General features: G+C 35.2%; 2 protein-coding genes and 1 long non-coding RNA gene across 4 annotated transcripts; all 3 read right to left on the minus strand.

The window, feature by feature from the left end:
* Window positions 1-305: 305 nt before the first annotated feature.
* LOC125219399 (sucrose transport protein-like) lies at window positions 306-2507 on the minus strand. The gene is made up of 4 exons (XM_048121370.2): window positions 1943-2507; window positions 1039-1867; window positions 784-827; window positions 306-702 (listed from the first exon to the last, which is right to left on the minus strand). The coding sequence occupies exons 1-4, from the start codon at window positions 2402-2404 to the stop codon at window positions 523-525; spliced, it is 1515 nt and encodes a 504-aa protein (XP_047977327.1). The 5' UTR covers window positions 2405-2507; the 3' UTR covers window positions 306-522.
* Window positions 2508-2875: 368 nt separating this feature from the next.
* On the minus strand, window positions 2876-8455 carry LOC125223692 (sucrose transport protein-like). Its single transcript, XM_048126950.2, has 5 exons — window positions 7934-8455; window positions 7087-7854; window positions 3642-3705; window positions 3510-3553; window positions 2876-3243 (listed from the first exon to the last, which is right to left on the minus strand). Exons 1-5 carry the CDS (start codon window positions 8366-8368, stop codon window positions 3064-3066), a joined length of 1491 nt encoding a protein of 496 aa, XP_047982907.1. The 5' UTR covers window positions 8369-8455; the 3' UTR covers window positions 2876-3063.
* Window positions 8456-15880: 7425 nt separating this feature from the next.
* LOC125217951 (uncharacterized) lies at window positions 15881-17835 on the minus strand. 2 transcript variants are annotated; one of them, XR_007175845.2, is made up of 5 exons: window positions 17683-17835; window positions 16828-16909; window positions 16655-16727; window positions 16450-16571; window positions 15881-16221 (listed from the first exon to the last, which is right to left on the minus strand). It is a non-coding gene; the product is annotated as an uncharacterized LOC125217951 (long non-coding RNA). The 2 variants fall into 2 exon arrangements; XR_016134453.1 differs by lacking the exon at window positions 17683-17835 and adding an exon at window positions 17127-17676.
* Window positions 17836-19337: the final 1502 nt, after the last annotated feature.

Raw genomic sequence — 19337 nt, forward strand, 5'->3', positions numbered from 1 at the left:
TTTGGATTGACTTAGCATGAAGTAATTTCAGATATCTTGTCTCTATCATAAAATAGAAACGTCATTAAGTATTGATTATTAAAGATAAGATTCTCATAGAGTTATTTGAAGCTATAAGCAATAAATAAGTAAACAATGATTAACTAATTAAGGAAATGATTCAAATTTTTTAATACAATAGTATTAAAGATTCTCATATAGAGTTATGTGAGGCTGAGCTCAAACTAGGTAAATTCTGATTTTTACCAACATAATTATATAGATAAACTAGGACCACGCATATTGTCAACCAAAAAAAAAAAACATGGGCTCAAATCATAATCATTTATCATTTCTTTTCCGATATATAGTTATTGCATAGAGATATAATTATAGGTGCATCACACACGATGACCCTCATCAGTTATAAAATAAAGTCACGTCTTAATATTACTACGCTTATCGCATATAAAATATGAAAGCTGACTAATATTTGAAGATGAATATATAACTCGAGAAAGCCATGATCTGTGAGTTTGTTAGCTAGTGAGGCCCTCCGCCAGTCAAGCTCTTGCTCTCCAAGGCGCCAGCAGGCGGCGACGGGAGCATCGTGAGTGCCAAAATGCCACTCACAATCGCAGACAACGCCCCAACCACGAAGGCCGGTAGGTTTCCGCCGCCGAACAGAGAATCCCAGGGACCACTTAACACCGAAACAAACATCTGCATGCATCAACCAAATTCATATTACGATTAAATTCTTTTTTTATTTTGGCTAATGTACATATACGGTATATAAATCACCTGTGGAACAACAATTGCAAGATTTAGAAGTCCAAGTGATAGGCCTGCAAATAAATATGATTTGATTAGATTCAAAGATTAAAATGATTAACTTTTGCTAGAAAGTGAAATAACTCGTTAGATAAGGACAACAGTCGACGTTATTTCCACTTTCACACCACATTAATTACTGTAAAAAGTAAAATTTTGCTAAAAAAGGAAATGTCTCGTTCGTTATGGACTAGCTAGTATATATTTCCATTTTGTTAGGGTTACCTTGTCCGGAACCAGAATCGCTGGAGAAGATGGAAGCCATAGCGAAAGGGATGCTGAAAGTGACGGAGAGGGGGATGCCGAGGAATCCGAAGATGGCAAGAGCTCCGAGCTTGACGTCAGAGTCGGGCTTGAGCAGCGACCCATCGGGGGCATAGTGGCGGGAGTTCTGGGCGGCTTTGGTGACGACGACGGTCAAAAGCAGGCAAATGGCGAGGAGGAAATTGGCGCCACCCCAAATCTTCTTAACCCCAATTCGGCCCTTAGCCAACATCTGCACCGCAAGGGACGCGAACCCTAAAACGACGGAGTTGATCATGAGCCCCAAGGAGCCGGCGCGCACGCCCTGGTCGTACAGCCCCTCGCCGACTTTGCCGCCGTACACCTCTCTCCCCATCCAATCCGTGTCGAACAGGAGGAATGGGAACCACGCCACCCAGTTGAAGGCGGTCACCAGCATCACTATCCACATCGGCCTAGGCAGCTCCTTCAGCGCACCGAATAATTCCCCAAACACCGGGATTTGCCCTTTCTTCGCCGGATCTGGCTCCACCGCCGCCTGAGGGGTCTCCGTCACGAAGAAGAGGGCCAGGACGGTGATGGAGATTAGGAGGAAGATGGCGATTATGAAGCAAGACTTGAGATTCGCGCAATACACTTCGCAGGCCTCGGTTTTGGAGAAGGGGAAGATTGTGTAGAGGTGAGTGTACGATCCGGCGGCGTAGCCGAGGACGTTTCCCACCGCCATGAAGAAAGAGAAGAGCGCGTTTGCTGTGCTCATTCTCCGAGCTTCTCCGCCTGATAGATCCGCCAGCAAAGCCCTACACGGCCCCTGCAATTTCAAATCCCCAATTTCCAATAAAAAATGGGGGAAATCGGAAAATGGTTTAATCAATTTGGATCTAACCTGCAACATGTTGTTGGCAACGTCGAGAATCCAGAATCCGACGACGAAAACAGCGGTGGCTCTAGGCTTAGAAGCTGTCCCGATGGGATCGCCGCTGGCGACGCCGATGTCAGCTGCGAAGCCGATGAGGCAGACGGCGATGGCGACGAGGGAGGCACCGGCGGCGATGAAGGGGCGGCGGCGGCCGAAGCGGGAGGTGCAGTGGTCGCTGTAATATCCGGCGATGGGCTGGACGAGGAGACCGGAGATGGGCCCGCAGAGCCACACGAAGGCGGCCCAGGTGTGGGGGACTCCGAGGAGCTGGACGTATGGAGTGAGGAGGGACAGCTGTAGGGCCCACCCGAATTGCACTCCGGCGGCTATGGCGGCGACGATGATTATCAATCTGATGGGAGCCTTGGCTTCCGGCGATTGCTGTATTTCTAGAGAAGATGGACCTGCCTTGTCGTCTTGAATCGTCATTGTGATGTGTTGTTTCACTCACTAGATGATGGTGTTTTTCTCTCTCTCTCTCTATCTATATATAATGCATGCACCGTGTGTGGATAGTGCCAGAGAACGGAGTACTGGACTTGAAGGATTCGGGCTTTTATAATTGCTTTGGCAGTAATTATGTAAGAAGAGATCAAATTTACTGTAAATGGAAGGTCAATATAATTTCAATTTCCTAATCCTACGCAAACAAAACCATGATTGTGGTTACGCTGAAATTAATGAGTGAAACTAGACCAAGTCAGTTACACTCTTCCTATTATTATTGTTTTTATTGGTATAATTTTTAATTATAGAATAATAAAAACATATGATCACACGCATATAATTATATCTCTTCGCGTTCTTAGGAAAATAATCCAACGTTATAGGCATTCAAATCTACGTTCTTGATTCTTAAACTCAATACAGATAATTAGATAAATATTCTTGGACCAGGTATATTAATAACAAAATACTTAATTGTAGTCATACATTATTATCCACATTGAAATAAATAGCGAAAAACCACATAACAATAATCACGTTATAACTAATGTATACAAATACCATTAAAGTTGGAGATATATAAGATAGAGGACAACATTTATAAGTTCAGATAAAAGCGTGCAACGAGCGACACATTAATTTTAGTGAAATCCTCCGGAAGTCATAGCCTTGCTCGCCACCATTTCAGGAGGCGGCGATGGAAGGATCGTGAGAGCCAAAACACCGCTGAGGGCGGCGGCCACTGCTCCGACCACAAATGCAGGTAGGTTCCCACCTCCGAAGAGATCGTCCCACGGCCCACTTGTTACGGAAACCAGCATCTGTAGCATAGGACAAATCCAAAAATATAAAGAATCAATCCACACTGCCACTTTTTTAATAACCTTCCACTAGTAATGTGCTCAAACTTTATGCCATGCTATTTTGATAAGATGGCATGTGATTTAATCAATTATTTTTGTTTATTTTGCAAAATTGTGTGATCCGTCGTACATCAAACACAAGTCAACTAGGCAGACAAATTTTGTGCAATAGTGGAGAATTTATGTCGATGCATTATTGGGCTAAAGTGATAATTAATTATTACCTGTGGAATAACTATTGCAAGATTTAGAACTCCAAGTGATAGGCCTGCATATATGATTATGTAGTTTAGAATAAAGAAATTGGGAGAAAATAGTTGTTTTTCAGATAATGATATATTCATGGCAATATTTACCTTGTCCAGAACCAGAATTACTGGAAAATATGGAAGCCAAAGCAAATGGAATGCTGTAAGTCACCTAATTGACAACATTAGGAGACTCCATCAGAAAAATCATAAACAAAAATAAAGTGCAATTAAGTCAAGTATTTTCTCAAAGTCAACCTCTGCCAACCAAATACTAACAAATTAATCATTACATCACCCCCAACCCACCCCACACACCCACCCACATTTAATGTTGGACGTCTAGATATGAAATGATGAGATTTTTTTCAAAATTATATTGTTATCATATTGGATGTCTATTTTTATATTTAAAAATAAATCTCTCTTTTCTTATTAAAATATTTCTAATTTTTCATCTCTATTTATTTTATTAAATAATTTCTCCTAAAATCTTGTGTCACTCAAGAATATGGACATCTTTAATGGGACGGAGGAAGTAGAAAATCGTCGCTTATTTTCATTTTTGTCCATCTCCAAAAGTTTATTGGACCTTACGTTCCATTAACTCATTCTCACTCACATTTTATTATAAAATTAATACTCTATATAAAAGTAGGACCCACATCACTAACTTTTTTAACCTACTTTTATTACATTTTTTAAAACTCAAGTTAAACGGTGACAAATTATTAAGGACGAAGGAACCACATGGAACAAAATCATAATCTAACTGTGTACCCAGAACCAACTTCCAAAAATTAACTCTAAATCATGATTTCTAAAGGACTAAACAAAAAGTAACTTTCACCATATTATTATGTCTGTGTTTTACCATAATTTTCCCTCGTACTTTCTCAAAGTCAACATATGCAAATCCCCTAAAACTCCATGAATTCTAATTTCTAACCAAGTCATACAAACAATATTACACGAGGGATTTTACAGTTCTAACCATATGGTTGCTCAGCCATTTTTTTAATTATAACAAACGGAGCCTAATCTTTAATACCAGATCCGTTCATGGTTTGTTCCTTCCTTATGATGTTAAAATAGTACTACTAAAAACTGCCATTAATGCTATTTTGTCCCTCACCCAAAAGAAGCAAAGTAGCTATTAAGTTCTGCAGATTCTCTGTGTATGACTTTAATCATTTTCATTAATTTGGCTAGGCAAGAGCCAAAAAGTAGTTATGTATGCTTGACAATATGCAAAAGACCAGCCAATATAACCTAATCTTTATTCTTTTTGGTATCTATGCTATCTGCCCAATTTTGCCAATAATTATTTGCAATTATTTCGTTTCAATACATTGCAACTTATAACAGTACAAAATAATACTCCGCACTCCATTTGGTCCCTTCTAACCGTGCACATTTTAAAAAATTATTTGATTTTATAAATAAAAAGTTTGTGACTCATACACCCTCTATCCCGATTTAATTGAGACGTTTCTAATTTGACTGGAGATTTTATGTAATACTAGTGTTCAATTGATTAAATTGTCAATAATAAAGAAGAGAGTGAATAAAGTAGTAAGAAATAGAAAGTGAGAATAAATTAAAAAATAAAAAGAATGAACAAAGTAGGAGAGAAGATAAAATAAGAGACACGTGAAAATAAAGTATGAGAGAGAGGTAAGTTAATTATTGCCTCAATGGGAAAGTCTCACTTAGGTTGGGACATACCAAAAAAAAACATCTCACTTAGGTTGGGACGGAAGGAGTTTATTTTATGTATTTCTTATGTTCTTCGTTAATTGAAACACTTCTTTTCGACACGAAGATTAAGAAAAAAGATGTTTAGTGTGTTGAAGTGGATGGAATAAAGTAGGAGATGGGATAGAGTAAGAAAGATAAAAGAAAAAATAACTTTTCGACACAAAAATTAAGAAAAAAATGTTTAGTGTGTTCAAGTGGATGGAATAAAGTAGTACAAAAGATATAAAGTAATAAAAATAAGAGAGTATAAAGTAGGAGTGAATATTACTTTTGCCAAAAAATAGAAATGACTTAATTATATTTAATTTCTAAAATAGAATGATTCAATCAATAAGGAACTGAGGGGAATATTAATTTTATAATAAATATACGAAAATATGAGTTCATGGAATACGTAATATATTTTCTAAAATAAATACTTCATCCATCCCATAAAAATAGGGACGTTTTCTGTTTTGGATCTCCCATAAAAATACCGCTTCTATTTTTAGTAACTTTTTTATATATAATAAGGTAGGTCTCATTCTCCACTAATAATATTATAATTATTTTTTTCTTTCAATCTCTCTTATCTTATGCATTAATTCTCTTGTCATTATAAATGTTCATATTTTTGTGGGACGAAAGAGTGAGATATTTATTAGATTTGTTAAAAAGAAGGAAAATATGAAACTTATTAAATAAAAAGAAAATATACTTATTATTGGGGATGAAGAGTGTAGCTGTGTAGGTGCAATCACTACTACGGGTGAAGGATGAAGGACGTTTAGTTCAGTTTTACCATAAGAAAATAAACATTGTAATTCATCACTTCTCAAGTACGTAGACAGTCACTTTCCAATTTCTATAGTATTACTCCTTTGTAGACTGTAATTAATAATTACTGTAATTAATAATTTGACACCATTTGACTCGATGATACGAATTTTAAGAAATGTGATAGAAAGTAGGTAAATCTTTACTTTTATATATTAGTCTTATTATAGAATGTAAGTGAAAATGAATTAATGGAATGTGAGATTCACTACCAAAAATAGTAAAAGTGAAAAACGACAAACTTTTAGAAACACACGACAAAGAAAATAAATGACAAATTTTTAGGAACACAAGTAGAGTAAAGTTTTTTTCTTTTACTAGTAGTACTATATTTTAGTCATCATAAAGCTAGCTAGTTTCTTTTTTCATACTATTAAACTGACAAGAAAATTCTTTCCAAAAAGATTATTATCATCACATGGCCAAGTAATTACTAATTAGTACTACTAATCTACTTACCGCAAAATCCATTTAATAAAATAAAAAAAACAGGTGTCCAAAAAAAAAAATACCGCTTATGGCTACTTATCATGTGATCGGATAAATAATAACGCTTCGCATAAATTATAAATCTATGTCTAATTAAGGTGTGATTTTTTAATAATATTGTTCACACGTAAAAGTCAATAAAAGGCAAAAAATTAATATTCTTAATTAAGGATGTTACACAGTTATTTCATTATTCACCACAGGATGCGGGACGTATAGATAAAATATAGGAGTAGTAGTTTTAAATTTTTAATCACTCTAATTAACCACTACTTGAAAAAAGATAATGTTAGCTATAAATTGTGGAGTATTTTTAATCATAACAACTAAAAATATTTTTAATCATAATTAGTTAATACCTGCCTATTTCATGCAAGAAATAAGCAATCAACTTACCGAAACTTAATTATACGCTAAAATTTCTAAAAATTCAAATTAAATAAGACAAAAGAAGTAACTACATTAGAAAGAGAGAAAAGGAACTAACCGAGAGAGGAATGCCGAGGATAGCAAAGAGTACCAAAGCTCCAATCTTGACGCCGGGCTCCGGTGTGTGCAGCGTTCCATCAGCGCCGTAGTGGCGCGTGTGCTGCGCCATCTTGGTGATCACCACCGTCATGCCTAAACCGATGGCCAGCAAGAAATTGGCGAAGCCCCAAAGCTTCTTCACCTTTACAAGGCCTCTTGAGCAGAACTGCACCCCAAGCGACGCCACCCCCAAAACCACCGAATTCAGCATCAAACCTAACGCGCCGGCGCGTACGCCGCGGTCGTACAGATTCCCCTCGCCCACCTTCCCGCCGTACACCTCTTTCCCCATCCAATCAGTGTCGAATAGCAGGAAAGGGAACCACGCAATCCAATTCAAACACGTCACCAATAAAAGGATCCACATCGGCTTAGGGAGGTCCTTCAACGCACCGAATAATTCCCCCAGCACCGGGATTTTACCCTTTTTGGCCGGCTCCGTCGCCGCAGCGGAGGCGGGGACGTCGCGGACGAAGGTAAGGGCGAGTGCGGTGAGGATTGATAATAAGGCGATGGCGATTATGAAGCAAGTCTTGAGATTCGCGCAGTAGAATTCGCAGGCCTCGGTTTTGGAGAAGGGGAAGATTTTGTAGAGGTGAGTGTAGGAGCCGGCGGCGTAGCCGAGGACGTTTCCCACCGCCATGAAGAAGGAGAAGAGCGCGTTTGATGTGCTCATTCTCCGAGCTTCTCCGCCTGATAGATCCGCCAGCAAAGCCCTACACGGTCCCTGCATAAAATCACCGATTCAATTAAGCCCTAGAAAAGGGGGGAAATTCAATTATGCAATCCGAAATCGCAATTCAAACCTGCAACATGTTATTAGCAACGTCGAGGATCCAGAATCCGACGACAAAAACGGCAATTGCCCTAGGTTTTGGGTCCTTGCCGGAATGATCGCCGCTGGCATGACCTATATCAGCGGCGAAGCCAATGAGGAAAACGGCCATTGCGACAAGCGCAGCTCCGGCGGCGATGAAGGGTTTGCGGCGGCCGAAGCGGGAGGTGCAGTTGTCGCTGTAGTAGCCGACGATAGGCTGCACGATGAGGCCGGAAATGGGGCCGCACAGCCAGATGAAGGCCGCCCAGGTGTGGGGGATCCCCAGCAGCTGCACGTATGGAGTGAGGAGGGAGAGCTGTAGGGCCCACCCGAATTGCACTCCGGCGGCTATCGCCGCCACCAGAAACATTATTTTGATCGGCGCCGGTTGCTGCATAGATGGAGCAGTGCCTCGAACCTCCATTCAGCTCTATCAATGTCTCTCTCTTTCTAGAAATGGATTCAAACTCTATGTTTCTATATGCATGCGTACGTACAAGATTATAGGAGGAAAGTGTTGGATTACTGTGGAACATAATGGGGGGCTTTTATAGTTATTTTGGCGGGTAAAGTTAGGTGGGTGGGCTTGCTAACGCTGTTTATCAAAATAAATACTCTTAAACCTTTTTTATGTTTTAAATTAATAAACTATTCATTTACAATCATAGAGCCTCTAAAATATCATATGCCTAATCAAACATTTAACAACTCTTCTCGTATTAAAAATAAAGTTTTATGCAATCAATTCAAAATTAGGTATAAAGCTTACATATATTCTCGAATAATAGTAAGTGACTATCATATTCATGTCTCAAAGTTCCATCATTAAAGCTCAGTTTATATCGAAACATCTGTATTTGTTTTAGTTTACTTTTGTTGGGACTATCTTACATTTTTGTAACTAACAATTTAATAGGTCACGGTAAATCAATTTGAAGAATAAAACATACTGACCTCTAAAGGACGGCATATAATTAATAGGAATCCGAAGATAAAAAGTGGTCACATATTTAACCATTAATGTTTACTGAGAGATTTTGGAAGTATTCCGTTCATGCATGGAGTGATGGAGCCCTACTACGTACTAGTCAGAAGCTTTGTTCTACTTTTCAGAGATAGTAGTACTTGTTTTTACAATGTACTACTACTACACTATTATTACAATGTTTACAAAAGAGATGGTATACGAATTAAATCACATAAATATATGCAATACGTTTGTGTTCGGATATAGTACTCCAGTAAAAAAATAAAATAAATATTCCCTTCGATATGCATGCATTGCATATGCCTTGCGATTATTACTAAATATTGGTATAAAGTGAGATAGAGTTTAAATTTCTAAAAATCTATAGTAAGGTAGGAGTACATAATATTCCAATTTGATAAAGTTAATTCGTCGCGAAGTTATAATGTGCATAGATGGAATATATTTGTGGAGTCGTGGTGGAAGCATATAAACTCAGTATTATCTAAGTGATCATCTAGAATTTTATTAAAGTGAATGTCATTTAGGTAGTACCTGACATAACTCAATTTGAATATATCCTCACTAGGTCGTGTTGAATTTGAGTGAAAGAATTATTTTAAATATATATTGAAAATTAATATATGCTTGCCATTACCAATTAAATAAATCGTGATAGGCTTATACAAGATAAATATTTGTGTCGAACGACCTCACGTGATTACACCTTAATTAAAGATTAAATACTGAGTGTTATTAATAAATCTCAATAAGTCTTATATGTGTGCATTCAAGCCTCCTCAAAATAATATATTTATCCTTGAATTATTAATTAACTAATAAAATTTGATTTTCACTATTAATTTTGTTTGCGCCACTTGAGAGGAGGAATATTTGGCTAGGACATACATGAACACTATTTTAATGTAAAATTTGAGCACTTCGAAAACTGGGAGTACAATTAATACGTACTAATAACTGTAACAAGGCTATTGCTATGTAAGTAACATGTTACTTTGATCTAATATCCGACAAGCTAGGCTACCGAACCACGTTTTTCAAGAATTGTGTTTTTTTATCCCATTTCTTGGATTTTGTTAAAGATTATTTTATCGGCTAAACATATAAAGCTTTTATAGAGTACTGCTCCCTCTATTCCCCGACAGTGAAAGCGTTTCTTTTGAACGCACGATTTAAAAATAATTGTGGTAAGTGAATTAAGTAAATGAATGAGAGGTGAAAAAAGAATAAAGTAAGAGAAAGTAAAGTAGGTGAGAAAAAATATATTGACTTTAATAAAAGTATTTAATGACTGCACTAGTATGTAACGTACTAAAACGACAAAATGACTTCGCTACAATGGAACGGAGTAATTATAATTTTATAAATTTTAATTTATTAATAAAATTGTTTAAAATATAATACTAGTAAGGAGTATTCCCTCCGTCCGTTATTAGGAGTCTCATTTATGAGCGACACAAGTTTTAAGAAATGTTAAGAAAAGTGTATAGAAAACAGATAGCGGAATAAATATCTCACTTGTATATATTAGTTTTAAATAACATGTGAGTGAAATGAGTTAATGGAATGTGGAATCATATTACCATTTATGGTATTAGGAGTCCCGGTTGGAATATTCCATAAATGTTATTAGGCCCCACATTTCACTAACATTTTTCCACTCACATTTTATTATAAAACTAATATAAAAAAGTAGGACCCACATTCTACTATTTTTTTTCTCCAACTTTCCTTTACATTTCTTAAAACTTGTGCCGAACTCAACCGGGACTCCTAAAGTGGGACGGAGAGAGTAGTACTCCATCCATCCATAAAATGATTTCATTTGTGGATGACACAAGTTTTAATAAGAAATTGGTAAAGTAAGAGAAAAGGTGAAAAAGTAGATAAAATATGAGAGAGGAAGAAAAGTAGATAAAGTACGAGATATAAACTTTCCACTTTTAGAAATAAGACTATTTTAATCGGACTATTTTTGTGGACGGTAGTATTTAAATATCAATTAATTAGGGATTGGTATAAATTTACTAAAACAAGCTTGTATTACCAGCTATAATATGACGGTATATTGGGGTGTTATAAATTATCCTTACATGCTAGTAGCAATGTTTTAAAAATCGGATCGGCCGGCGAACCGGCGTCGTTACTGGTTCACTGGTTCAACCGGTTTACTGGTCGAACCGTTGGTTGAACCGGAATACTGTTTATATATATATATATATATATATATATATATATATATATATAGAGTCCTATTAACCACAAATCCACCCTTAAAGACCAAACTAGAGACCAAATTAGGACCCTTAGATTTAGTTTTTAATGGATGAGATTAGACAATACTTTAATAATTTCACTCCTTCATTAAGTAATTAATTTACTTCAATCCAGGGGTATTTTGGTCAAAATACATGTAAGGTAAAAAAATTTGAATAGATGAATTTTACTTCATGCGGTTTGCATTCACAGATTGTTCATCTTCACTTCTCTCTCTATTTCTTCTCCGTCTTCACTTCTCTCTCTATTTCTTCTCCAAATCGACGAAGCTCTTCTCCAAATCGACGAATCTCTTCTCCAAATCGACGCTGATTTCTCTCTGTAAATCGACGCTGATTTCTCTCTCCAAATCGACGTTGATTTATTTCTCTAAATTGACGGTCATCTTCTACTTCAAATAGACGATTCAAAGCTATTTCTCTGGAAAAATCGAAATGGTTGACACAAGGAAGTCCTCGGGCGATAGTGGACGCCAATTGCGCCACACCAGAACTTCCGATGAAGGTAATACACTTTTAAGCTTTCCGGATATTTAATCTTAATTTACTTCATTATATTCTGAAATTTGTTTCCGATTTTAATCGAAACAGATGTAGGACTAAAATATCATCGCAAGAAGACAGCTACTGGAAGAAAAATTTCTGAGGAAGAAGGTATAAAAAATATTTGTTATGAAGTAGTAATTTGATAAAATGAAGTTAAAGCACTAATATATTATCCTATGAAGTAGCAAATTCGTAAAATGAGGTAATAAAGCATTGTAATGAAGTAATAGACATTAAATATGAACTATCTATATACTGTGTTGTATAGGTTTAGGGTTTTAGGATTAAACTTAACTGATGTGTGGTTTCCAGATTAAAATGAAGTACATATTCTTTTTAATGAAGTAGTAAATTGATAAGATAAAGTAATAAGTTATGATAATGAAGTAATATAAATAATCTGTTTATACAATAGGTTTTTATTACTAAAATGAAGTAATAAAACATTATAATGAAGTAAATGACTCTAAAAATGAAGTAATAAACTATTATAATGAAGTAACATGTTTAACTGATGTGTTGTTTGCACATTAAATGAAGTAACATAGTATTCTTAGTGAACTATATGTTGTAAATTTATTCTATATTCTTATGTATAGGAGAAAATTCGTCTCAAAAGAAGAAGAATGCAAGAATTTCTTTAGAACTGAATGAACTATTTTTTAACTCGGTTTTTATTAACTCTGTTTGAACTAATATTTCAGTATGATGAAGTAACTATCGTACTGAATGCACTATTTATTAACTCTGTTTGAAGTAATATTTCAGTATAATGAAGTAACTATCGTACTGAATGAACTATCTTTTACCTTGCCTTTTATTAACTCTGTTTGAAGTAATATTTCAGTATGATGAAGTAACTATCGTACTGAATGAACTATTTTTTACCTTGTCTTTTATTAACTCTATTTGAAGTAATATTTCAGTATGATGAAGTAACTATCGTACCGAATGAACTATTTTTTACCTTGTCTTTTATTAACTCTGTTTGAAGTAATATTTCAGCATGATGAAGTAACTATCGTACTGAATGAACTATTTTTTATATAATACTACTGGTAGGGTCTTAATGTACAAATGACAGATGTTACATCGCCATCAAACTTTAGTGTTTACGCAAGCCTTATGGAAAACTTAAAAGCTAATATAATGGAGAAGGTAAAATCAGAATTTTCAGAAGTATACATCTCAAACAATGAAATAGCTTGTCCTTGTAATGAATCATTTTCTAAATCAATATTAGTTCAACATGGATCAAATGTGAGATCGCATATAGATAATGAGCCAAAGGATGATGGAACCAAGGTATAAATCTAAATTACATGATTAAAAATCTTTATCACCCTACTACACACAACATACAACCATGTGACATGATCCCTTTACTTGTTTGATCCATGTTTACAATGTCAAACCTAACAAGCACCGAATACTTTTTACTTCATTATATTTATAATTTGGTTCATTAGGTTGAAGATCCAGTTCATTATGAGTTAACTATCTTATTTAATGAAGTATTTTGTTATATAATTCTACTTCCATTTTGCTAAGAAATAGCATTGAATGAACTAACTAACCTATTTGATGAAGTAGTAAATTCATGGGATGAAGTAACTGTGTTGTATGCATATTTTGTGAAGAAATAACAGTTGGATGAACCAATTCAGCTATTTGATTAAGTAATAACCTCGTGGAATGAAGTAATATAAACTGACAGTTTTGTATGTATATTTAGCTGTGAATTATACTTTTATTGAACTAAAGAACCTAAATCTTGAAGTTCCGAACTATTTTAATTATGTAACATAAACTATGTTTCAAACTTTGAATTGTTGTTATGTGTTTCTTTTATATAGGTGAAGAAAACGTTGGGGTCCTCCAACTCTAAGCTGGGTGAGAAATCAAATTTGAGGAGCGAGATGAAGAGTTTCGGGGGATGTAGTTGAGGCATGGTGACATGCTGATGAGGGCATTTGTGCAGTCCGTCCCCACGCCTAACAAATGGGTGGTGCCCAGAATCACGGCTCAGCCCATTGAGATTTGCTTGTGTGTCAATTTTGGATGATTTCTTGTATTGGACAAGTTTGTATTTTTTCCTTTTTTGTGATGGAGAGTTTGTATTGGTTATGGGGTTTATACAGTGAGGATGGTTTGTTGCTGTTTAAATTTTTGGACGTAAAACAAAATCTCATTTCAAAAGCACATAATGAAGTAATACCTACTAGAAATAAATTTATACGCTTGTAGTAATAAACAAATCATATGAAGTAATTTATTTCTCCGGAGTCCGGAGCCATGAGACTCCATTGCCGAATTTGAGATCGCTGCCGTACGAATTCTCCGGCGATTATCCTATTTCTTAGCTGCGGTGGAACGTACGAGAATATTCCGTGTTTGCCTATTGATATGTCGACCGAAATTTGTACAGAGGCGAAGTGGAGATTAACTGAATTGACATGAGAAGCTCTCCATCAATTTCATAGTAATTGATTTGCTTATACAGTTAGGTTTATTACCGAAATGAAGTAATAAAACATGAGAATGAAATAATAAATTGATAAGATGAAGTAATATAAATGATCTGTTTTCCTATTAACTATAATCTAGTTAGTATAAAGTATTGAATTCATATAATGAAGTAATAAGTTATGATAATGAAGTAATATAAATGAAGATCATATAAATGAAGTAATAAGTAATATAAATAAAGTAATATAAATGAAGATCAGTTGGGATGGACAGTCAGGCAAGTATGCCACTGATATAAAACATGCAAACTATTGTTAGTGGAAAATTAAAACAAACAATTTATTCCTACAAATTTAGTTCATTATAACAACAATTTAGTTCATTCAACTGTGTTATTACTTCATTATAACAACAATTTAGTTCAATAAGAGTCGAATTGATGGCATACTTTAATGTGCAAACAACACATCAATTAAAGATGTTACTTCATTATAATGTTTTATTACTTCATTTGTGTTGTGATTTACTTCATTATTATGTATTATTACTTCATTTTAGTAATAAAACCTACTGTATAAATAGATCATTTATATTACTTCATTATCATAACTTATTACTTCATTATATGAATCCAATACTTCATACTAACTAGATTATAGTTAATAGGAAACAGATCATTTATATTACTTTATTATCATAATTTATTACTTCATCTTATCAATTTACTATTTTATCAAAAAGAATATGTAGTTCATTTTAATGTGTTATAACAACAATTTAGTTCAATAAGAGTCGAATTGATGGCATACTTTAATGTGCAAACAACACATCAATTAAAGATGTTACTTCATTATAATATTTTATTACTTCATTTTTACTGTGATTTACTTCATTTTTATGTATTATTACTTTAAAGCGAATTGACAGCCACCGGCGGGAAGGACAACCACAGCAAGGTCCTGACATCGCGAGGGCTAAGAGACCGCTGCGTTCGATTAGCGGTTAACACCGCGATCGAATTCTATGATTTGCAGGACCGATTAGGCTACGATCAGCCGAGCAAGGCGGTGGAGTGGCTGCTCGCGGCAGCAGCTAGCTCGATTGCAGAGCTGCCGCCGATCAATTCCCCCTTTCCGGCGGCGGTCGGTGGTAGCAGCAGCTTCGAGACCTCGATTTCCAGATCTGAGAAGACGGTCACTACAAAAATCTCGCGTTTTAGCAATGGACATTTCCGTTGCTAAATGACTTAATTCCGTTGCTAAATACGATTAGCAGCGGATTAGTATCAGACAGTCTCCGTTGCTAAAAGCCTCGCTGCCAAATTGTCTGTAACGAACAATATCCGCTACTAATAATTAGCAACGGATTTCCAACAGACTATATACGCTACTAAATTGAAATCAGATTGGAAACGAAAATGAATCAAATTTAGCAGCGGATATATCCGTTGCTAATACTGGCGGATTAGTAGCAAAAGTTTATTACCAGTAGAATAGCAGCAGATATATTCTGCTACTGGAGTTTTTAATTTTTATTTTATATATTACTATTATGTTGCTATTCCGTTGCTAATTTTAAATTTATTTTACTAATCAATTTTGTTTATTGCTTACCTAGTTACGACAACCTATTTACAACAAACCTACATCTCAACAAATAAATAAAACAATTCTTTGTAGACATACTAATAAGTGTTACAAATTACATGAAGTTCGATGTCCTCGTGACTTTAGAATATAGTTGATAGTGAATTACAAACTGCAGGCCAAACTCATAATTTTTCAAAATTAAAACTACGAGACTAAACAACAGAATGACTCGAGTCATGGGACTGTTGATGGGACATGAACCTGTCCATCCTCTCATTTAGAATCTTCACATCCTGTTCTAGTTTAATTTCATTCACTTCTCGCGCTCATCATTGAAATTTCCATCCATCTCTTCTAGTTTGTGGTCCACTTGCAGACTCGTCCCTCCAATAATGTTGTAGCAGCAAATCTGTAATCTTCCCCATGTTAATATGAATGAAAATGTTATATGAATAATCAATTGAATATATATCTAAATACATACATATTTATAATATATCTACAATTCTCTTATATGTGATATCATGTTCTTGCTTAAAACATAAGTAATCAACATTAACACATACTTAAATCACAAAGTAGCATCAAAGCCACGGAAACTTATATATTCAAGGAAATATATTTTTTTTAATCTTACCTTGACACGAAAATTTTCGTATATAGGATGCTTGGTAGCTGCTCTGAGTCCACAATTTCTCTTTGTACCAATGAATATAACTAGATCATTATGGTAAGCATATTTCCCAAAGAAAGCCTCACCTAGTAACGTTTCAGAAAGTTAATTGATATGAGAGCTTCGTATCTGATATCGGCAAAACAAAAATATATCAAAACTGGTTTACCTAATTTTCATAACACCCAGCTTTCTCTGTTCCTGATTATGCTTGTTTTTGTGCACTTCTAAACCCTAGGTTACTGCGATTTAAACAGCAAGTTTGAGGATGAGAACAACTTAATAGTTTTTAAGCAACATAAAGATTGCTAGACATGAGTAATGCAAATCAAAAACTAATACCTCCACTCATCTTGGTGAAGAACTTTTCTCCATGTTTTCCACCAAGAATCCCCTTCTGCAGTCCTTCCAAACTTCTCAACACCTAAAGTTGAGAAAAAGAAAACACGTAGCAAACATAACCATCATCACTCTAACAAATCAAATATACAATGACATGTCACCAAATAAAGTTGAAAAAAATCCAGTATAAGGCAATGATGAACACTAGTTCTTTTGTGGGTTACATCAAATAGTATAAAATCTGGTTTCATGAATATACTAGCATAAGAGAAAGAATGAAAATGAACATATGTGCACACCGTTTCTTTCCATTTAGAAGTGGTGTCAGCCCACTGTCCACCTATTCTAGTCCATCTAAATCTGTAACCATTATGTCCAAGATGTTCCCCAATTTCATGGCCATACTACAAAAATCTCATGTGCACAATTGAGCCAAATAGAGTAGAGCAAAATCATGGTGTACTCATCCCTTATCTGATTTAACACAAGTTTGATTAATTCCTTACCTGCTACTACCACACAAAATTACTCCATAAATATGATAGAACTAAATCACAAATTTGATAGCAATTTCTTATCTGCAACTACTTCATAAATCAAAAATCAAATAGGGTATACGTGGAATTAACTATGAGAAACCTAAATTCCACTTAAATTTTACCAAATCAAAATCTTCATCAAGTCATCAATAATGAAACTAACTTGCAGTAAGAGGAAATATGAATCAATGGATTTGGCTTTGGAGCTTGTTATTCCTCAATCAATCTCTCACTTCCGACTCCCTAAATCCTATTTATCCCCCGAGATAAAAAGAGGGGACGGAGATCAATAAGCTACCCGTTAGAAGGGGCATACCGTAAACCTGAATCGGCGAAGGAAACCAGCGACGGGGCAGCGTCAAGGAGGAAGCGTGGGAGGGGAGGGATAAATGCCGGAGATATGAACCGACAACAGGAACCGGCGAGGAGAAAGAGTTGAGGAGGCAGCGTGGGAGGGGAGGGTTTAGTCGTGTGTTGAGTTTAATCGTGTGTGATGTGTGAGGGAATAATATTAGTATATTTATTAATAAATATATTAAATCCTAGCAACGGATTAGTATGGGATCGGGATCCTTGTTAATATTGTTTTTCAGATTTCTATTTTTTAATGTTTAAAAATAAGAATTGTAACGAATTTTCGCTGCTACTATTTAGTAGCTGACATGATCCGTTGCTAATTGTATTTATTTTTATAATTTTGAATTTTTTAAATAAATAAATAATTAATAGCAGCAGATTTGTGTGTTGCTAAATAGTAGCGGACAATCACCGTTACTAAACTCGACACTATATAGAGCGCGCTATTATGCCGCCAAAGATTATTGAATATCCGCTAGTAATTCCCTTACTAAATTTCGCAACGGACATTCTGTTACTGATCCGCTACTAACAGTATCAGATTTTTCTCCGTTGCTAAATTCCGCTACTATTTCGCGAAATTTTTGTAGTGGGTTAAGAAAAATGAGAAAGAGAAATCTTCTTATGTTGCTTCCTTCACCGAGCTATTGAGCGGAGGCAAGGATGCATCCGATGAGAATTCCAATAGCGAAGCGGCCAGGCTGGCGGTGGCAAGCGGGCAGCGAAGTAGCGAGGTGGAGGGAGCGGTGGTCGTAGAAGCACTAATGAGGGAGAGAAAGAGAGCTAGAGAAGAGGATACGGTGGCGCCTTCTCTACGATGAGAGAGAATTGTAGAGAGAGAAGTTGGTTGGAATTGGGAAGTGAGGATGAGCTGCACATTACTAAACTACCCTTTACCAATTTAATTGAGTAAAAAAATCAGAAATTATTAATAACCATTAGATGTGATTAATGCATGGATGAGATTTAGTCTCTAGTTCGGTCTTTAAGAAGGGTTCGACATTGATCGCAACTCTATATATATATATTTGTTTATTTAGTAGTAGTAAATAATAAGATTTAATTAAATATTTTATCAATAAATATTATAGTGTTATATATTTAATAATATTATTATAGAAAACAAGTCTTGTATTAGTATATTATAATTTTAATGACCATATGTTTAAATACAATAATAAATTATAATACGCAATATTAAAAACTAATATTAAACTCTATGTATAATTATAAACTTATATATTGTAAAATATAGTGATTGTAAAAGTATAATTAAAATATAAGAAATATATTATAATTAACATTCTCTTAAAATAATATAAAATTAAAATAAATTATTAGTTTTAGTGGAAAAAGAATTTCAGATTTAATGTATAAGAATAATTAATGTTCATAATATTACAAAATGATGATGTGGTGGAGTGGTAAAGGAGTTGGTATTTAGAGAGGAGGTCATGTGTTCTCAAGCCCTAACAACAACAAATTTTAAAAAAAATATTTTGAAAAGGTGAAAAATCGGTTTCCGGTTCACGGTTGGACCGGTCCGACCGGCCGGTTCCACCGGTTCACGGCGATTCAATGTACTAGCGGTTTTTAGGGATAAACCGGACCGGA

Source organism: Salvia hispanica, chromosome 1, assembly GCF_029641045.1.
Source record: "Salvia hispanica isolate PSC_SH4W2 chromosome 1, Shi_PSC_v1, whole genome shotgun sequence".
Classification (NCBI taxonomy): Eukaryota; Viridiplantae; Streptophyta; class Magnoliopsida; order Lamiales; family Lamiaceae; genus Salvia; species Salvia hispanica.

What these genes read in the sequence shown, in the direction of transcription:
- LOC125219399 (XM_048121370.2), bottom strand. Translation starts at nt 2,404, where the DNA reads ATGACGATTCAAGACGACAAGGCAGGTCCATCTTCTCTAGAAATACAG. An exon ending in CGATTCTGGTTCCGGACAAG is followed by an intron (nt 828 to 1,038) that starts GTAACCCTAACA and finishes ATTTATTTGCAG; the next exon opens with GCCTATCACTTGGACTTCTA. An exon ending in TTGCAATTGTTGTTCCACAG is followed by an intron (nt 703 to 783) that starts GTGATTTATATA and finishes TGATGCATGCAG; the next exon opens with ATGTTTGTTTCGGTGTTAAG.
- LOC125223692 (XM_048126950.2), bottom strand. Translation starts at nt 8,368, where the DNA reads ATGGAGGTTCGAGGCACTGCTCCATCTATGCAGCAACCGGCGCCGATC. An exon ending in TTGCTAATAACATGTTGCAG is followed by an intron (nt 7,855 to 7,933) that starts GTTTGAATTGCG and finishes GATTTTATGCAG; the next exon opens with GGACCGTGTAGGGCTTTGCT. An exon ending in TCCTCGGCATTCCTCTCTCG is followed by an intron (nt 3,706 to 7,086) that starts GTTAGTTCCTTT and finishes GTTGTCAATTAG; the next exon opens with GTGACTTACAGCATTCCATT.